The 20,611-nt window shown below is 36.4% G+C and overlaps 1 protein-coding gene across 6 annotated transcripts in view; it reads left to right on the top strand.

Moving 5' to 3' along the window:
- The window catches only part of LOC125675154 (E3 ubiquitin-protein ligase rnf213-alpha-like), a 140,527-nt gene that overhangs the window by 99,048 nt on the left and 20,868 nt on the right, over window positions 1-20,611 (top strand). For 3 of the 6 annotated variants that reach the window (XR_008800997.1, XM_056158177.1, XM_056158178.1), the window contains exons 62-74: window positions 400-520; window positions 2,482-2,762; window positions 2,960-3,080; window positions 4,191-4,307; window positions 6,098-6,208; window positions 6,704-6,757; window positions 8,221-8,421; window positions 9,033-9,132; window positions 11,038-11,072; window positions 15,531-15,628; window positions 16,753-16,906; window positions 17,880-18,051; window positions 20,431-20,531. Coding sequence is in view for 4 of the 6 variants with exons in the window: in XM_056158177.1 (XP_056014152.1) it covers window positions 400-520; window positions 2,482-2,762; window positions 2,960-3,080; window positions 4,191-4,307; window positions 6,098-6,208; window positions 6,704-6,757; window positions 8,221-8,421; window positions 9,033-9,132; window positions 11,038-11,072; window positions 15,531-15,628; window positions 16,753-16,906; window positions 17,880-18,051; window positions 20,431-20,531 (1,666 nt within the window). In the remaining 2 variants the exon portion in view is untranslated. Of the gene's footprint in view, window positions 1-399; window positions 521-2,481; window positions 2,763-2,959; window positions 3,081-4,190; window positions 4,308-5,503; window positions 5,567-6,097; window positions 6,209-6,703; window positions 6,758-8,220; window positions 8,422-9,032; window positions 9,133-11,037; window positions 11,073-15,404; window positions 15,503-15,530; window positions 15,629-16,752; window positions 16,907-17,879; window positions 18,052-20,430; window positions 20,532-20,611 lie in introns of those variants that run through there. The other 3 variants (XM_056158179.1, XM_056158176.1, XR_008800998.1) reach the window with 2 other exon arrangements.

Here is a 20,611-nt window from a genome sequence, read left to right as displayed (position 1 = left end):
TTTCCAAAAATAAAATGTTTACTTACGTGATATCTAACTGACGTCACGGGAAATTACCATGAGGGGAATTTACGGTAGCTCAGTCACAGTCAACATATGGGTAGTATCGTTTCAGTGTTTAACCGTAACAAGTGTAATGATACCCTGTGAATTTGAGGTGCAATTTCACCCCATCATTATTGTGCATTTGACTATGGAAGCCCTTAACCTAGTTGCAATGACTTATTGATTTCAAGCTCTGAAGAAGTACGACACAGTGTAATGTTAATCACATGACTTATTGATTTCAAGCTCTGAAGAAGTACCACACAGTGTAATGTTAATCACATGACTTATTGATTTCAAGCTCTGAGGAAGTACGACACTGTAATGTTAATCACATGACTTATTGATTTCAAGCTCTGAAGAAGTACGACACTGTCTGGAAATGTATTTGAAGAAAGTAGAGGAATTAATGTCCCTTAATGAAAATGAGGAGAAGATGGTAGAACTTTGTCTTCTGGTCATTCAGTGTCTGGAGGTACGTGTAATGTGTGATGAGCAACGCTTAGATCAGAATTATTGAAACATAGCTTTGTTATGTTAAAATATCTCTCACAACAAAACACTAGAACTAAATATGGACCTCTCTCTCTCTCTCTCTCTCTCTCTCTACCTCTACCTCTCTCTCTCCCCCCCTCTCTCTCTCTCTGTAGACTCATGATATTTTGTTACTTGTTAACCAATGTTTCATTATTGTGCATTAGTTACACAGTGTAAGTTATTTTTTCTGATCAAAAAATGTTTGTATATAGATCCAGGTCTATACGAAAACAATATAGATCCAGGTCTGTACAACAATACAATATAGATCCAGGTCTATATGATAACACAATATAGATCCAGGTCTATACGAGAACAATATAGATCCAGGTCTGTATGAGACTACAAAATAGATCCAGGTCTGTACGAGAACACAATATAGATTCAGGTCTATATGATAACACAATATAGATCCAGGTCTATACAAGAACAATATAGATCCAGGTCTATACAAGAATACAATATAGATCCAGGTCTACACGAGAATACAATATAGATCCAGGTCTCTACGAGAATACAATATAGATCCAGGTCTGTATGAGAATACAATATAGATCCAGGTCTGTACGAGAACACAATATAGATCCAGGTCTATACAAGAACACAATATAGATTCATGTCTATACAAGAACACAATATAGGTCCAGGTCTTTACGAGAACACAATATAGATCCAGGTCTATACGAGAATTCAATATAGATCCAGGTCTATACGAGAATACAATATAGGTCCAGGTCTTTACGAGAACACAATATAGATCCAGGTCTTTACGAGAACACAATATAGATCCAGGTCTGTGCGAGAACACAATATAGATCCAGGTCTATACGAGAACACATTATATAGATCCAGGTCTATACGAGAATACAATATAGATCCAGGTCTGTACGAGAACAATATAGATCCAGGTCTATACGAGAATACAATATAGATCCTGGTCTGAATTTATGTACAGAAATATACAGGGAAAATTGTTAAAGATCGTCACCAAAGTAAAGCTAGAAAAAATTTAGTGTGTAAAATTGAGAAGAAAATCTGATGTACAGTTAAATTACTAATCAGACATCATAATCTGAAGGCACAGTATAGGATGCAGTGTTAAGGTTAGGTACATGTAATGAGGCTCGGGTGACCTTCCCAAGTCGTAGGTCAGTAGTTAGGTACATGTAATATGAATTGGGTGACCTCAGGCAGGAGGTTATAAAACTTTTACCTTACTCAAACTCAGCCATGTTTGTTTTAAGACAACTTTGAGCAAGCTTCTGAACGTACTCGAAAAATCTTGAGCATATATACTCCATTTGAGTGTGAGAATGATTTTATGAAAGTTTTATAACCTTTACTTTTGAGTATGAGTATGATTTAGAGCATAGAGTTTTAGTATGAAAACATGCTCAAAAAGTTTGATAACCTGCAGGCCTGGATTCCTAAGTAGTAGCTCAGTGGTTAGAACATTTGCTTCATAACCAGGAGGTTGTGTGTTTGAGCCCCACTCGTACCATTGTCAAACCTAAGGCATAAGAATGAGTATTGACTGCTCCTTCACAATTAGAAGTGAGAGTTGCAGGTCTTTTAGATAAGACCTGTAGAAAAATTGTGGTCCCCCGTCACGACAGACATTGGCACAATAAAAAAAAACCTCACTGCTTTGTGGTACTTCAACAACATAGGGATATAACACAAACAAACAACTGTTACATATATTTGAACATTAAGTTTTAAATTCAGTAATAATGAAGAATTTGATTCAGTATCTTATTTAATGAAGTTTTGGGCTTGCTTCCACCAAGTACACATCATTTCACAGACGAGTCTCATCTGTCAGTTTGAATTTATTTTTCAACTTTTCAGTTTAGAGTTACTCTAGAGATTAACATTTTTTCTGTCTTTCAATGAAAGGACTCATTTCATCAAGAAGTAACAAAGAATGCAGACTCGGGGAAATATAAAATCAAGATGGCTACCCAGATGCTTCAGCAGAATGTCATGCTGGTGATGAGAGAGGGTTTGGATGTGGAGAAGTTGCACTGTATGGCTGAGACCAGGTTTGGGCTGATTGTTGTAGCAGAGGTACTCCACAAGTTATTGGTGGAAAAGTCAATAAAGGCGACCCAGAATATTAGAAGACTTTTGGAGGTTGCTGGAAAGTTGTGTGACGAATGTGGGTCAAAGCAGCCAAAGTAAGATATTAAATTAATCGTTAGTTTGCTGGGTTGAACATCGTTAGAGATCTAATGTGATACCCCTGGTTCTAGTTGGCATTGTCCATTGACAGCATGTTAAAGGTTTTAAAATTGTCCATTCCCAAGAAATTATTATTGCATCTGTTGTCTCTTCTGATGTTCATTTTATGGTGGATGTTTGAATTTTCTGACAGATTGTTCCTCATAAAACACCTTTGTCGATGTTTTGGGTTGGAGACCTATCAGAAGATTTGTAAGACTGGTGACGCTTCCATGGTTCGCTGGCTAAGTGTACCAGATCTACAGAAAAATGAGGTATTACTTTGCATTGAGAACTGTCAATATAATTCATCCACTGGCTTAAAATAACTGTTCATGCCTAACCATGCAGTCATTTTTATATGCCCGTCGAAGACGGGACGTATTATGGTATGGCTCTGTTCGTCTGTCTGTCCGGACCTTCTGGGCAGGATACAGACTGAACCATAAGCCCTAGGGCTTTACAACTTAGTACATTTGATCACCATGATGAGAGGAAGATGCCTATTGTTTTTCAAGGTCAAACGTCAAGGTCGTAGTATCACTTACTAGGAAAACCTTGTGGGCAGGATACAAACCGAACCATAAGCTCCAGGATATTATAACTTGGTATATTTGATCACCATGATGAAAGGAAGATGCCTATTGTTTTTCAAGGTCAAAGGTCAAGGTCGTAGTATCACTTTTTAGGAAAACATTTTGGGTAGGATACAAACCGAACCGTAAGCTCCTGGATATTATAACTTGGTATATTTGATCACCATGATAATGAATTAGCTCACAGAGGACAGTGCTAACTTCAATAAAATATGAATCTCACTAAAATATGTTTTCCTTGAGCAAAATCTATGGGCGTATTATGCCACGTTGGCGTTGCTCTTGTTTACCACTTGGTTCACTTTCTTGTAAATATCTGTCCTCTATGAACCAGCTATTTGTATTATAATGTGTGGTTATTTGTTCACTTGTAAATATCACCTGTCGCAAATGCATTTCCTGTCAGCGATTCTCAAATAAAAAATATAATCAAGGTCTCTTATAATGAGTTTGATAATGACCAGAATACTGTTGGTGCATTCTTTCTGTATAACGACATGAAATGAGTTTGAATTCTTTGTACAGATCGTTGAGTGCAGTGACCGGTTTATTGTGTGTGGGTTGAATACTTTGTACAGATCGTTGAGTGCAGTGACCGGTTTATTGTGTGTGGGTTGAATACTTTGTACAGATCGTTGAGTGCAGTGACCGGTTTATTGTGTGTGGGTTGAATACTTTGTACAGATCGTTGAGTGCAGTGACCGGTTTATTGTGTGTGGTTGAATACTTTGTACAGATTGTTGAGTGCAGTGACCAGTTTATTGTATGTGGGTTGAATACTTTGTACAGATTGTTGAGTGCAGTGACCGGTTTATTGTATGTGGGGACCACTACAAGGCAGTGAGGGAGAAGCTGACCCAGGCAGTACTGGCACAGAACATGGACACTTTCAATACTGCTATAGAGGTAGGCATCAGTAGACATAGAGAACAATATCATACAGTACTGATGTAGGGAGAACAATATCATACAGTACTGATGTAGAGTACAATATCATACAGTACTGATGTAGAGAACAATATCATACAGTACTGATGTAGAGAACAATATCATACAGTACTGATGTAGAGAACAATATCATACAGTACTGATGTAGAGTACAATATCATACAGTACTGATGTAGAGAACAATATCATACAGTACTGATGTAGAGAGAACAATATCATACAGTACTGATGTAGAGAACAATATCATACAGTACTGATGTAGAGAGAACAATATCATACAGTACTGATGTAGAGAGAACAATATCATACAGTGCTGATGTAGAGAGAACAATATCATACAGTACTGATGTAGAGAACAATATCATACAGTACTGATATAGAGAACAATATCATACAGTACTGATGTAGAGAGAACAATATCATACAGTGCTGATGTAGAGAGAACAATATCATACAGTACTGATGTAGAGAGTACAATATCATACAGTACTGATGTAGAGAACAATATCATACAGTACTGATGTAGAGAACAATATCATACAGTACTGATGTAGAGAGTACAATATCATACAGTACTGATGTAGAGTACAATATCATACAGTACTGATGTAGAGAACAATATCATACAGTACTGATGTAGAGAACAATATCATACAGTACTGATGTAGAGAGAACAATATCATACAGTACTGATATAGAGAGAACAATATCATACAGTACTGATGTAGAGTACAATATCATACAGTACTGATGTAGAGAACAATATCATACAGTACTGATGTAGAGAACAATATCATACAGTACTGATGTAGAGAGAACAATATCATACAGTACTGATGTAGAGTACAATATCATACAGTACTGATGTAGAGAGAACAATATCATACAGTACTGATGTAGAGAACAATATCATACAGTACTGATATAGAGAGAACAATATCATACAGTACTGATGTAGGGAGAACAATATCATACAGTACTGATGTAGAGACACATAAAAATACTGGTGGTGTATGATTTAGAGTATAATTTTGTAAATCAGAAGCCTTAAAATATACGAGGACATAAAAATTAAAGAGACATTGTATAGCTCATTTTGTGCAAAATTCATGAAGTGAAATTTTACCACAACTCTCTCAAATTTTATTGTTTAGTTGAATTATATGAGAGCTAGGCGAAACAAACATAGGACTAGATGTGAAGATACTGCTGGATAAGTAAGTGCTAAATTTGAACAGTTTCAAAACCCTGATTGTGGTCAATAGTTGCATGGAAGGGTTACTGCTAAAATAATGACTCATGATTACTTAATTATCAGAAAAGGAATATAATCCCATAATTGAAAAAGGGGGTATTCAAATATAACACATGCACACCCAAAGGAATTAAAATAATTTCCTTGAAGAAAAAAATATATCATGTAAATATACATTTAAAAGTCTAAGTCACCATGAAAAAACCTTGAATTATGGATGGTCTTCAAAGTGCAGTGGAGAGCATAATTATAATGCTTTCAAACTGTTCAAAATTTCAGTATTGATATGATTTCTAACATTTATTCACTAAGTGTTAAAAAACATACAATGAAGTTGTGGAAAATGTGTCTTTAACTTAAGATGGGTTAGATTTACCGAGTGTCTTGGTTTTCATTCTATCGATGTTTAATTGTTAGTTATTTTATGATATGATACTTGATTGGTTTTATTATGAACATTTTTTACATTGTGTTGACATGGTTTAATATACAGGCTGTCAAGGTACCAGATTACCAGAAGAGAATGCTGGTCCTCCTGGCTGTGTTAAGGGAGATAACTTTGTCCTGTCTGTACCCAGAAAGTAGGAGAAGAGTTACTCCAGCGGTAAGTTAAGATTTGTAATTTGTATGATAATGGTGCAGTAGATAGTCATGCTCTATTAAACTGTCGTGATGATGCGTTAATTAAAATATGAGTCTGATTGCAGAGTATGTTACTGTGTTTTATCATGACTTGGTGCAGATCATTAGGTTTATAAACTGCGAATAGTTTATAAACAGTGTTATAATCCCATAACAGAGTTTGCTATTCCTAGAGATTTAAATTCTTAGTTGATGAACATGCTTTTTATTGTGTTTTCAACATGAATTTTAACAAGTGATTTCAGTGCTTTATTTAGCAAGTTATGTTATTTAGAAATAAAGTATGTTGCTTATAGGCAATCAAATTGCATGTTACGCATGAAATAAATCAAATTATAATGAAATGTTTTCGTGCTTGGAAAGTTATTGAATGTGTAAGGAGGGGAACTGTTGCCATTATTTGGATAATGAGTTAGGTCAAAAGATTATTTTTTGTAAACTTTTGAATTTTTTACAGGCTGTTGAACTTCTTCATCAGTTTTTGGCACAACATCCCATGTTTGCAAATCAGGTATGAAATATAACAAAATATTAAATATCAAAGAAAAATGATAGCAAAGACTTTGCATAGATTAATTAAGATTTCATGCACTTGTAATCTTTATTCTTTTTATGGCATCTTATATGTGAACATGAAAAAATAGCTTTTCACATAAAACAGCTTGCATACACATGGATGCAGGTTAACATTACTAAGATGTTTATTTATACAGATTACTAGATTTGCACTTGCAGAGCATGTTTACGCTTAGAAATCACTTTGTCATCTATCTGTTTGTCACACTTGGGACTGTGTATTCCGTTTGTGAGTAATTGAAACTGTAAGAGATAGGATATGATATTAAGTATGTGTATTCTGTTTGTGAGTAATTGGAACTGTAGGAGATAGGATATGATATTAAGTATGCGTGTTCTGTTTGTGAGTAACATTTCGTTTACACCTTAGTTCTATTCGTCCACCTGCAGGAGATGCATGTTCCTAGGAAAACCCTACTAGTTGTATCTCTTGCTGAGGGATATATTGAGTTGTCCCCCTGGCTGAGGGATATATTGAGTTGTATCTCTGGCTGAGGGATATATTGAGTTTTCCCTCTGGCTGAGGGATATATTGAGGTGTCCTCCTGGCTGAGGGATATATTGAGTTGTCCCTCTGGCTGAGGGATATATTGAGTTGTCCCCCTGGCTGAGGGATATATTGAGTTGTCCCTCTGGCTGAGGGATATATTGAGTTGTATCTCTGGCTGAGGGATATATTGAGTTGTATCTCTGGCTGAGGGATATATTGAGTTGTCCCTCTGGCTGAGGGATATATTGAGTTGTATCTCTGGCTGAGGGATATATTGAGTTGTCCCTCTGGATGAGGGATATATTGAGTTGTCCCCCTGGCTGAGAGATATATTGAGTTGTATCTCTGGCTGGGGGATATATTGAGCTGTCCCTCTGGCTGAGGGAAAAATTGATTTGGGTCTGATTTGGTTTCTGGATAGTATATCAAATACTGTGTAAGCTTTAGTTCAGAAGGTCAAGGTCACAATGTGAGAAATGGTTTCCAGATGATATCTTGTTTGAGATTTAACAATGGAACTTTATATGTAGGGTAACCATGACTTCAGGATCACCTCGGTTGTTTTTAGGTAGAAACCATTAAGGTCACTGTTTATTACAATAAGAGATGATTTGCAGATGAACTCTCAAAAATCATTGATTAGATTTCACATTAATGGTCTTAATCACAAAAGGATAACCTCCATCACTTTTATGATCCAATGATCAAGGTCACCAGCTCATAAAAGATAACATATTGTCTCTGGATGGCATTTTCAATATCGTGATTTATAGCACTAAATGAAAGTTTGCATGAAAAGTCTTTTTGTAGAATGTTTTCCCCATTTAAAAAACACAAATGAAATGAAGCAGGGGAAATTTATTCACTTGTTCCCACTATAAACTTTTACTCTGTGTCATCTTTTTCAGGTTGATCTGCCAAGAGCACTTTGTACAAACAACCTCTGGAGGAGGAACCCCCAGCTTACCGTCCAGGAGGGTATGGGCCTTGGTCATCAGAACACACTGTGTATGTTGAACCACTTCTTCATCACTCTGTTACAGATCCCTAATGAGAGGACACTGTTAGAACCCCTCAACAGACTGGTTCAACAGCCACAAGACATGCAGGTGTGTATGAGGTGCAGTGGGTGTGTGAGGTGTAGCAGGTGTGTGTGAGGTGTAGCAGGGGTGTGAGGTGTAGCAGGTGTGTGTGAGGTGTAGTGGGTGTGTATGAGGTGTAGCAGGGGTGTGAGGTGTAGCAGGTGTGTGTGAGGTGTAGCAGGGGTGTGAGGTGTAGCAGGTGTGTGTGAGGTGTAGCAGGTGTGTGTGAGGTTGCAGTGGGGGTGTGTGAGGTGTAGCAGGGGTGTGAGGTGTAGCGGGTGTGTGTGAGGTGTAGCAGGTGTGTGTGAGGTGTAGCGGGTGTGTATGAGGTGTAGCAGGTGTGTATGAGGTGTAGCAGGGGTGTGAGGTGCAGTAGGTGTGTATGAGGTGTAGCAGGTGTGTGAGGTGTAGCAGGTGTGTATGAGGTGCAGCGGGTGGGTGTTGGGTGCAGCAGCGGGTGTGTTAGCTGTAGCAGTAATTGATAAAGTAATTGATAGATAAATACTTAGAAATATGAACACCTAATTCAGTCATCATACATGCTGAGGGGAACTAAGTTTCAATGAGACAGTTTTAGCCTTATAAGTCATTCAATGTTTCATTTGTTTATGATTTTTCTATGTAAACTTTTACTCTAGAGAGCCTTCCTGCCCACTATGCCACAAGATGATGTTGCCGAGATCAAAGAAGCCTTGTTGGCAGCCAGACAAGGCGGTGATGAAAATCCTGTTTTCTATCGTAAGTTACGGACCCCTTTGTGTAGGATAGAACTGAAAATCTGGTCATCTGTCGTAAGTTACGGACCCCTTTGTGTAGGATAGAACTGAAAATCTGGTCATCTATCGTAAGTTACAGATCCTTTGCACTGAAAATCTGACCTTCTATCAATTGGCCATTTGTATAGGATTGTACTGAAAATCTAGTCTTCTATTATGCATGTAAGTTATGGGCCCTTTGCAGTCTGATTAAAGACCCAAAAATAATACCCTATGGTTTCTTCACGGATCACTGGATTTGGGCGGACCTTGTCTATGGCCATAGTTATCTATCTGAAATTTACCTGGCCAAAAGATCAGGGTGTTGTGTATACTTTTGATATACACAGGAAGTGTCTCAGGGCCATCTGCAGTGTTTCTGTGGTCATAGTGTATAATGAGCTGACACACAGTCTACACCTCCCCTCAGTTGTGGACAGGTCAATGTGATCAAAACTCTGGTGTATTGGGCTTCCTAAAGATCTAAAGAATGCCCATAATTATTGACTGATATTGTTATCAAAACACCTCTCTGGGGTAGCTGCAGACCACAGTCTCTGCAGATGTCATGCCACCTGAGATCTATTGTTAAATGATTGACAGACGGTTTACCATTGATCACCATAAAGGTAAAATTTTGGGGTGTTAACTTAGAATTGGGTCTTTAAAATACTATACCCCATACTCATTATCATATCCCAACGATATGATAATGAGTATGGGGTCTGATTTTAATCAGACTGGGACCCTTTGTATAGGATTGTTCTGAAAATCTGGTCTTCAACCAATATGAATTTTACTCCCTTTTTATGACCAAATGAATTATTCTCTACAAAGTTCAGTTATTGGTTAATGCTAAAATTTATTTATTTTGTCCTGGACGAAAATGTCACTCTGTCATTGGATAAAGGCTTTCATCACATGCAAACTGTCTAAAATTTCTGTACCAAAAAATACTAATGGATTAAGATGCCTTTTTACAACATAGGTCATGTTTAATACAACTCAGTGTTAGTTTTACCCCTTTCATTTGAGACATCACTTGAAGGTTGTAAACAATTTAAACAAGCATGACCATAATGCAGATTTCTTAACATTCTGTGAATTTAAACAAGCATGACCATAATGCAGATTTCTTAACATTCTGTGAATTTAAACAAGCATGATCATGATTCAGATTTCTTGACGCTTTGTGAAATTTAAACAAGCATGACCATGATGCAGATTGACATTCTGTGGAATTAGTCTATGGTAATATACAACAGTACTCGATAAAATAAAACATTGATTATAGATTTATTACTGACCGTCTACGTAAATATTTTGTGTTGATGAATCCTTAATTGGTGTATTCGTGTAGATGGTTTGTTCCACTTGATATATTTTTATAGACAGTGACAAACTTTAATAAGGAATATGATAACTAATATTATTATATACTTTCAATTTCATCTCTTCTTTTTTCTTTAAAAGTTTGCGGGCATATATCACACGATATATGCCCGGAAACATTCCGGCCCGCAAACATTACGTCACAATCAAATTTCTACGCCGTTAATTTTCAAATTTTTCGTGTTTTTCATCTTTTACTCAGTTAATCCGATAAAGTTATTGTTAAAAATAAAATTATTGTTAGTTTCTAAATGAAATTGAAAGTATATAATAAAAAGGTTATAGACTTTGCAAGCTCGGTCCGTCTACGCGCCAAAAAACTCGGTCGTCATATTTTCCCATACAAAGTCTATAACCTATAAATATTTTCCTGTGTTTTAAATTCCTGCATTTACTCATTGAATTTAAAGAGTGAGAAAAGTAATACAACTTCATGCCCACAGTAACAACATTTATATACTGTTTTTAATCATTGAATTTATCTATCTCTCTTCAGGTTGCCCAAATGGTCATCCCTACATAATTGGCAATGTAAGTTTTTTCCCTCAGATCTACTAATGATGTGTTTCTGCACGATTTTACTTCTTGAAATTTTCCTTCTAGTTTTCTAATTATTATAGATTATTTGAAGACTGTTTAATAAGATTGTAGGGCATGGAACATGTATTGATGCATTTTGTTTTTAGTACTCAGAAAATTAGATACTGAAAATAACTTGATTTCCACAATATGGTTGTGATATTGTCAGCAAGAAAAAAATTCAGTTTATTCATCATTATGTAAATATACTACAGTATATAAAGCAAAATTAGGCCACAGTTTTTTAATTTATTGGTTTACGGATTTTTGTTTTAAAAATTAGGGTCGGTCGGGGGGGGGGGGGGGAACAAAACATTTTTGATATCTATCGTTTTATTTTCAATAGATCATTAACATCATTTCATGAGTACAAATAAACCATGTATTAAATCACTGCTAAATATTAGATAAAAAAATTCTTCAGAGTGACTAGTATGCTATGAATTTTGAAAAAAAATATGCAATTTCAAATTCAGTGTATAATTATTATCAATGTTACACTTTGAAATTAGTAATTTAAAAGCATAAGCTGAGAAAATGTGTAAGGTCATATCTCTTTGATGTTGTAAAGTATCCAGTATTTATATTATGTTGTTCAGTAATTTTGCTGTATATATGCTCAACAAAGATTTTACATTTACAAATTGTAAATATAATGAAAAAAATTTAAGATAGAAGCATTATTACAATTTTATGTACTAATTTAATTTTTAATTTTAGAATGTTCATACCCCATGATATATTTTTAACCCCATTTTCCCCACATAGATATGCTCTTAGAATATTCTCTACCACCTTTTTTGAAAAAAGTGTTTTCAGTTTTTCATTTTTATTTGGTACTCAAATTCTCCACCACCACTACACAAAGTATACTAATTTTCGAGAAATATGCATACCTTTCTGAGTTTCATCTGGGAATTGGTCATATTTTTTACAGGCGTTCATTCTAGTATCAAAAGCGTCTAACAATTTCTCACACAGTTCTATTCCCTGTTTTTTGGGGGGTTTTTTACGGCAGAAATGCACGTATATATGTATTCGAATACGTTTATTATGGCATGTACTGCTGTGGTATAAAGTCACTAGTTTGAATAATATAACTGTGTCTCGGGACAGGCCCTCACCACACTCAAACCGGATCCGTACAACATTATCACTTTAACAATTCTAGAACATCTTTATCTAGTAAAGTCGCTAACAACTGTACCTTTCCTCTCATCCTTAAACACCCAAATAGCACTGCAAAAATATTGCCAATTGTATGAGAAATATTTATTTCTATCAATTCCCTTTTTGGGGGTGACGAAATGCCATCTGGCATATATTTTGTCGACAAGAACGATATACAGGTATCGTTACTGTCATCGTGGCCATATCTGTTTACATGGTTTTTAAAAATACGGAATGAAGATATTTCGCAAAACGAATAGTGATTACCAAATACAAATCAATACGTTTGCGTGTCCTGATTTTCTAATCGTAAATTAAATTTAAAATGCATTTTATTTTTATTTTCGGTTTGACACGTTGGGTAGAATCGGTGGAGTAAAAAAAAAGTAGAAATTTGCATTTTATTTTTTTTTCCGATTTCCCAGAAATTAGGGTCGGCGGATCCGTAATCCAAGAAATAAAAAAAACTGTGGCCTTAGTAGCAAAAACTTATATGTGCATCAAGACAGCCTTTAGAATGTATGTAGAAATGAAGTCCTGACTTTATTGTAGTGTAAATTACTTTATTTATGCAGTAATGATATTTAGTGCTTTTTATGCCAGCCTTATGCTAATTCATGGAGACTTCTGGTACATTTACATGTCTACAAGTTGTATATTGAAATACAAAAGTACAGTACTCATTCATTATTCTATTTTAATTGTGTTAATATTGGAAAGCATACTGTGGAATCATTAGAATTCGTGGTGGCTCAATTTTCTTGGAATTTGTGGGTACCCCTCATCCTCAACGAATAAAAACATTCCAGAGTTATCTTTCTTACAAATATATAAATCCACGAAATCACGTCCCCACGAACCTGTAAAAATTGAAAGCAATCCATGCAGGAAAATTGGCCCCCACGAATTTAAATGATTCTACAGTATGCTATATTTTGATTGAGTCAATATACATGTAAGTCCACGTACAGTACGTGTATAATGAGATATGCTATTTAATTAATGTTTGTTAATTAGATGACCACACTCCAATAATTGCACATGCTAATTTAATGAACTCCTGTGTGCTGTAGCTGTAACTAACTAACTCTGTGTGACTATACCTGCATGAATCATGATGTGCTGAATGATTGACAGATTATAGTACTTTAGTGTTTTATTCATGTCTGTAGAGGTTCTTGTTAAATTGACAGATTACAGTACTTTAGTGTTTTATTCATGTTTGTAGTGGTTCTTGTAAGATTGACAGATTACAGTACTTTAGTGTTTTATTCATGTCTGTTGAGGTTCTTGTTAGATTGACAGATTACAGTACTTTAGTGTTTTATTCATGTCTGTAGGTTCTTGTTAGATTGACAGATTACAGTACTTTAGTGTTTTATTCATGTCTGTAGAGGTTCTTGTGAGATTGACAGATTACAGTACTTTAGTGTTTTATTCATGTATGTAGAGGTTCTTGTTAGATTGACAGATTACAGTACTTTAGTGTTTTATTCATGTCTGTAGTGGTTCTTGTTAGATTGACAGATTACAGTACTTTAGTGTTTTATTCATGTCTGTAGTGGTTCTTGGTCTGTTGCCTGCGTTACACGCAGTGGCGACATATAGGGATCACTATCCGTCGTCTTGCGTCGTCGTCACAAAAAATTTCTGTCACAGTTTTCTCAAGAACCACATGGGGCAACTCCCTGATATTTGGCACAGAGCATCAGTGTGGCCAATTGTATTGTGTAAGACATTTTCGAATCTGTCGCTTATTAACTTCCTGTTTGCCGGGACTTAGAATTTTTTACAGCAAAAAAATTTCTGTCACACTTTTCTCAAGAACCACATGGGGCAACTCCCTGATATTTGGCACAGAGCATCAGTGTGGCCAACTGTATTGTGTAAGACATTTTGGAATCTGTCGCTTATCAACTTCCTGTTTGCCGGGACTTAGAATTACTTTTTCAACATTATACGTGATATATTACATATAGAATGAACTAGCAGGCGACACATGTCTTCCGGGGAAGACTTAATACTGCTTTAGATTGACAGATTACAGTACTTTAGTGTTTTATTCATGTTTGTAGTGGTTCTTGTTAGATTGACAGATTACAGTACTTTAGTGTTTTATTCATGTCTGTAGAGGTTCTTGTTAGATTGACAGATTACAGTACTTTAGTGTTTTATTCATGTCTGTAGAGGTTCTTGTTAGATTGACAGATTACAGTACTTTAGTGTTTTATTCATGTCTGTAGAGGTTCTTGTGAGATTGACAGATTACAGTACTTTAGTGTTTTATTCATGTATGTAGAGGTTCTTGTTAGATTGACAGATTACAGTACTTTAGTGTTTTATTCATGTCTGTAGTGGTTCTTGTTAGAAGTCTCACCTATACATACATGTAGTTGTATTTTATGAAAATTTTACAGAAATTTAACAGAGATGAAATACAGACCATGCAGCTTAAATTAATAAGGTTTTGAGATTGTCAGATGGTTATTAACATGAGTTGATGCTACCGTATATATACTCGCCTATAAGTCAAATTTTTGGGAGTTAAAAATTGGTCCAAAACTCCATATCCAACTTATAGGTGAGTCCTAAGAAGATTAGCATTTTTCTGGACAGCGTAATGTAGACTGAGTATGTTTTAAACAACTTCATATTCTGATGATTATCGTGATTATAACGTTGACTGGACATATTATATTATTCATGTATTCTAGGATCATATGCATAAAGTACAAGTATTTACATATTTTAATGATTTTATTCATCTTAAGTGTACATTATTGAAATTGATTTGTTGAGAAAATGAATAAATATCAGCACATTTCACAAAATATTATTTGAAACAGAGGTGAAAACATTAGAGCATTGATTTGAAATTGTCAACCGATTCTTGAAAAATGTTATACCGACTTATAAGCGAGTCAATGGCAAATCCCTCCAAAGTAGCCTACACAATATACAACCGACCTATAGGCGAGTATATACGGTATTCAACTGTCATTTACAGATACAGGCTATTATGAGCAGGATTAATCTGGAAAAGTGCCTCTATATGTGCATGCACTTTTAAAATCCTAAAGATTTGAATCTTGATGGAGATGTTGTAAATTGTAGTGTGGTCGTCCATATTATCGAGGGCATTGTAAAGAATGTGGTGCGGAGATAGGCGGGGAAGGTCACAAACTTTTACCCACCAATCAGTTACATGATGGGTAAGTTTACATGCCTTCTCTATTACAGTGTGGTAGACCAGCCACTGTTGGTAGGTGTAAGGACTGTGGCCAAGAAATCGGCGGTCAGTCTTACCAACTGCGAGCTGGCAACATACTAGACCAAGGGTTTGTACACAAGACTTTATTTCCTCCTTTGATGCAGATTTTATCGAGTCTTATTTCAGTTACCAAAGGAAATTTTTCAATCACTAGAGTGTTTTAACTTCTTTAATTCAGCATTGTTGAGATTACTTTGTAGTAATATTGTGAATCCATAATCCAGTGGCTGCTTGAACGAAGTTCTGGGGGGGTATATAGGAATCACTCTGTCTGTCCGTCCGTCCGTCTGTCTGTCTGTGCAGATTCGTGTCTGGGACATAATTTCTTTGTTCTTTGACTTAGGCATACCATATTTGGCACACAGGTGGATCACCATGAGACGATGTGTCGAGTACCTTCATGACCTCTATATGACCTTGACCTTTGACATCAAGGTCAAAATTAAAGGTTTTTTACAATGGATTCGTGTCTGGGCCATAACTTCTCTGTTCTTTGACATAGGCATACCATATATGACACATGAGTGTATCACCATGAGACGATGTGTCATGTACCTTCATGACCTCCATATGACCTTGATCTCAAGGTCAAAATTAAAGGTTTTTCCAGTGGATTCGTGTCAGGGCCATGACTTCTTTGTTCTTTGACATAGGCATACCATATTTGACACATGAGTGTATCACCATGAAACAATGTGTCGGGTACCTTCATGACCTCTATATGACCTTGAACTTTGACCTCATGGTCAAAATTGATTATAGGGTTTTGACATAGTCATACCATAAGACATGGGTGTATCACCGTGAAACTATGTGTCATGTACATTCATGACCTTGACCTTTGATCTCAAGGTCAAAATTATAGGTTTATGCCATGGATTTGTGTTTGGACTATATCTTCCATTTTCTTCTACAAAGGCATACCACATTTTTACACTCAGGAAAGAGGTAATTTATACCTATTAACAACACCCTTTGAGAGATTGGGGTAAGCGGGGGGTATTCTTAGTGAGCATTGCTCACAGTACATATTGTTTCAATAGTTATTGATCAATGTGCAAGTCATTTGTAATATGAAGTAGTTCATTGGTTAGATGCAGTTCAGGGACCATCCATCAGTTTTACTGATAGTCTTGTTGAAAGTAGCCTTTGGAGTACTCTAATTATATGGTCATGTATATACATATGTAGGTTGGATCAGACAGCCACTGGTCACATTCTGGGTCGCGCTGAGGGGAGACAAGCAGTAGCCAGTCCTGAGAGAAGTCTGTCTCCTATTGAGTGTGCTGTAACCAGACTGTTCACTCACATGGCCATGTATCTGGGAGCCTGTGTTAATCTTCAGGTTAGGTTGATTGTCCCAGGCTTTTATAAGGCTAATTAACACTGTAGTTCCATAGTGTTTAGATATATATGATCAATGAAGCTACATGTAATTAAATGTTATTAAAGTATGATTTTATTAGAAGATTCAAAACATATTGCATTAAAACACCTAGTACTTGTTAGTTATGAACTGCTGATTAACTTTTTACAGTTTTAGAGACTACTTTAAGGCCTGCTATTCCGTGAAGACTTGGCTTGTGTTGTTACCATATTTTGTTTTCATCTAACTCCATTAGCAATGAAAATAATTGTACTACTGACATTTATGTGAGATCAAAAAAATCGTGATTATACCACAGTCTCTCTGTAGAGTATTTGATGGTGGATTAAATCTAGGTTAGAAGCACAGACTGTATAAAGTTTTTGATGGTGGATTAAATCTAGGTTAGAAGCACAGACTGTATAAGGTTTTTGATGGTGGATTAAATCTAGGTTAGAAGCACAGACTGTATAAAGTTTTTGATGGTGGATGAAGTTTAGGTTAGGAGCGCAGACTGTATAAAGTTTTTGATGGTGGATTAAATCTAGGTTAGAAGCACAGACTGTATAAAGTTTTTGATGGTGGATGAAGTTTAGGTTAGAAGCACAGACTGTATAAAGTTTTTGATGGTGGATGAAGTTTAGGTTAGAAGCACAGACTGTATAAAGTTTTTGATGGTGGATGAAGTTTAGGTTAGAAACACAGACTGTATACAGTTTTTGATGGTGGATGAAGTTTATAGGTTAGGAGCGCAGACTGTATAAAGTTTTTGATGGTGGATTAAATCTAGGTTAGAAGCACAGACTGTATCAAGTTTTTGATGGTGGATGAAGTTTAGGTTAGAAACACAGACTGTATAAAGTTTTTGATGGTGGATGAAGTTTAGGTTAGGAGCACAGACTGTATAAAGTTTTTGATGGTGGATTTAAGTATTTCCTCTCCACTTACACAGGCTATACAGAGTGTAATAAAACCAGACCTGCAGGATGACAATGTATTACCGTTTCTGTGGGCACACATAGAAAAAGATCTGACCACCGTACAGAAAGCCATAGGCAGAAGTGTGGATGATGTCTACATCCTGATGCACAAAATCTGTAACGACATCATGGTCAAACACAGAAGTAGGTCATTCATTGAAAGTGTGGAAGTGTAAATTTCTTGACTTTGAGCCTTGATTTTTTAAGCAATTAAATGAAACTAGATTTCTTGAGAAATTTTATCCATATCTATTATTACTACAGTAACTTGATCCGGAGAGTTGGATCATGTCGAGTTGACAGGTGTGGATCATCAGATCAAACGAGATACGAAGTGTCGAGTTTGAATTGATAACCCACGCCTGTCCACTAGACGTGATCCAACTCTTCGGATCAAGTTACTGTAGTAATGATAAATTTATTATATACCTCCTTGTATTTTAAATCCACATTTATAAGATAATAAATGTATTCCAACTTCTCAAAAAAAATCCGCAAACATACAGTGACATTATTTTTTGTGTATGCAGTATTGTTTGTGACGCAGTGAATATTTTCCACAAAAAATGTTGCATTATGGTGTCATCAGTGTCAGAGGACACTGATATGGAATCAGAAAACCACAGTGTGGTTGGTGATCCGGAAAATCAGATTAGTACACTCTGTGAAATCCACAGTATCAAAAAGGATGGGTATATAATAAAATGATTTATCAAGGGCTGATCAATGTTACGAGGGCGAGTCAATAAGTAACCAGCCTATCCCATTTCCGATTGACCAAGACCGTCACGATTTTCATGCCTTAATTGTTTCAATACATGTTTTATACCTTGGTACAAAATTGCACGCGTATCGAGTCATTCTTTAATAAGATATTGAATGTCAAACATGGCTAGTGATGCAAAAGCATGCTCTTCATCTAAAGTTGAGTACCGTGCTATAATTCGGTACTTGTATTTAAAAGGTAAAACAGGCAAGGAAATACATGATGAGTTAGCCAATGTTTGTGGGTCTTCTGCACCATCTTATGCTCGGGTTAAATTCTGGGTAGGGGAACTCAAACACATTAGAACGTCTTTAGAAGATGAAACCAGCTTTGGACGCCCACTGGATGCCACCGATGAAGAAATGTGTAAGAAAGTTCGGGATCTGGTATACTCTGATAGGTGAATTCAGGTGGAAGAAATAGCGCAGGCATTAGGCATTTCACATGGTATTGTTTCAATAATCTTGCATGATCGTTTAGGTATGCGCAGCCTAACAGCCCGTTGGGTCCCCAAATCCCTTAGTGATGAGAAAATGGCAACCAGAGCATCAGTATGTAGTACCTTGTTGAAGCGTTTTAGGTCAAAAGATGATTTTCTTTTGCGTCTGGTGACTGTAGATGAGACTTGGGTTCATTATTATGAGCCAGAGAATAAAGCTCAAGAGTCATCATCGGGTAGGGCCTGGGTTCCCGAGGCCAAAGAAGTTCAAGAGGCAACCATCTGCTGGCAAGGTGATGACCTCAGTATTTTGGGATGCAAAAGGCGTTATTATGTTGGACTCTTTACCCGAGAAAAGTACAATAACTGGAATGTACTTTGCAAACTTGCTAGACCAGCTGATAACTGCCATCCGTGAAAAACGCCAATTTAAGGTAAACTCTCTAAAGGTGTTTTGCTGCAATAGGACAACGCAAGAGTCCACACTTGCAAAAGTTGCAATGGATGCTGTAGAGCGAAACCGGTATGAATTAATACCAAATCCTGCCTTTTTGCCTGACCTAGCTCCTAGCGACTTCTTCCTATTCCCAAACTTTAAAAAGGATATCCGTGGATGTCATTTCCGATCTGACGAAGAAGTCAGTTGAGTGGGTCAGTGGAAAGGACCTTGACTTTTTCAGTTCTGGGCTGATGGCACTTGAACACCTTTGGTCCAAGTGCATCACACTAGAGGGTAATTACATCGAAAAAGATGAGGTAGATCTCAACCGCAAATAAGTTACGCTGGTTACTTATTGACTTGCCCTCGTACCTTGCTGCTTATGAATTGAATTAAAAAATTCCTCTTTCAGAAGTGCAAAGAAAAAAAATAAAAGTCATTGTAAATTTAGTTCTTTTGCCAGGTCCAAATAATTCATTTTTATTTACCGGTAGTTTAGTCTTGTATTGTTTTAAAAGAATATTGAAAATTGACAAAATAACTGTTGACCTGCCTCCAGAATCTGGGTAGAGGGATGCCCTAGGATGCTTACCTGGATAGAGGGATGCCCTAGGACATTTATCTGGGTAGGGGGATGCCCTGGCATACTTATTTGGTTAGGGGGATGCCCTGGAACACTTACCTGGGTAGGGGGATGTCCAAGGACACTTATCTGGGTAGGGGGATGTCCTAGGACACTTATCTGGGTAGGGGGATGTTTATAATTTCCATTTTTAAAGCACAAAACAGATATACTGTAAATTCCTGATGAAATTTTACCTGTCACTCTTTCTTTACCTCAATATTGATTTCACTCTAAGATCTTATTTCTCTCATCAGATGTTCAAATGAATCAAGATGTTTGTGTGTTGGCCAGTAAAAACAGCAGAGGGAAATGGGAAGAGGACTTTATGAAGTTGTACCTGTCACCAGTTCTTCAGGCAATATGAAATTTCTCTGTATAATAATCACTGACAGATCAGTCAATACTAATTTGTTGTATGTGAGACATTAGAATGTA

The sequence above is a fragment of the Ostrea edulis genome, chromosome 3, assembly GCF_947568905.1.
Source record: "Ostrea edulis chromosome 3, xbOstEdul1.1, whole genome shotgun sequence".
In the NCBI taxonomy this organism is placed as follows: domain Eukaryota; kingdom Metazoa; phylum Mollusca; class Bivalvia; order Ostreida; family Ostreidae; genus Ostrea; species Ostrea edulis.
The sequence above is the reverse complement of the archived record's forward strand: the minus strand, read 5'-3'. Positions and strand labels throughout refer to the sequence as shown.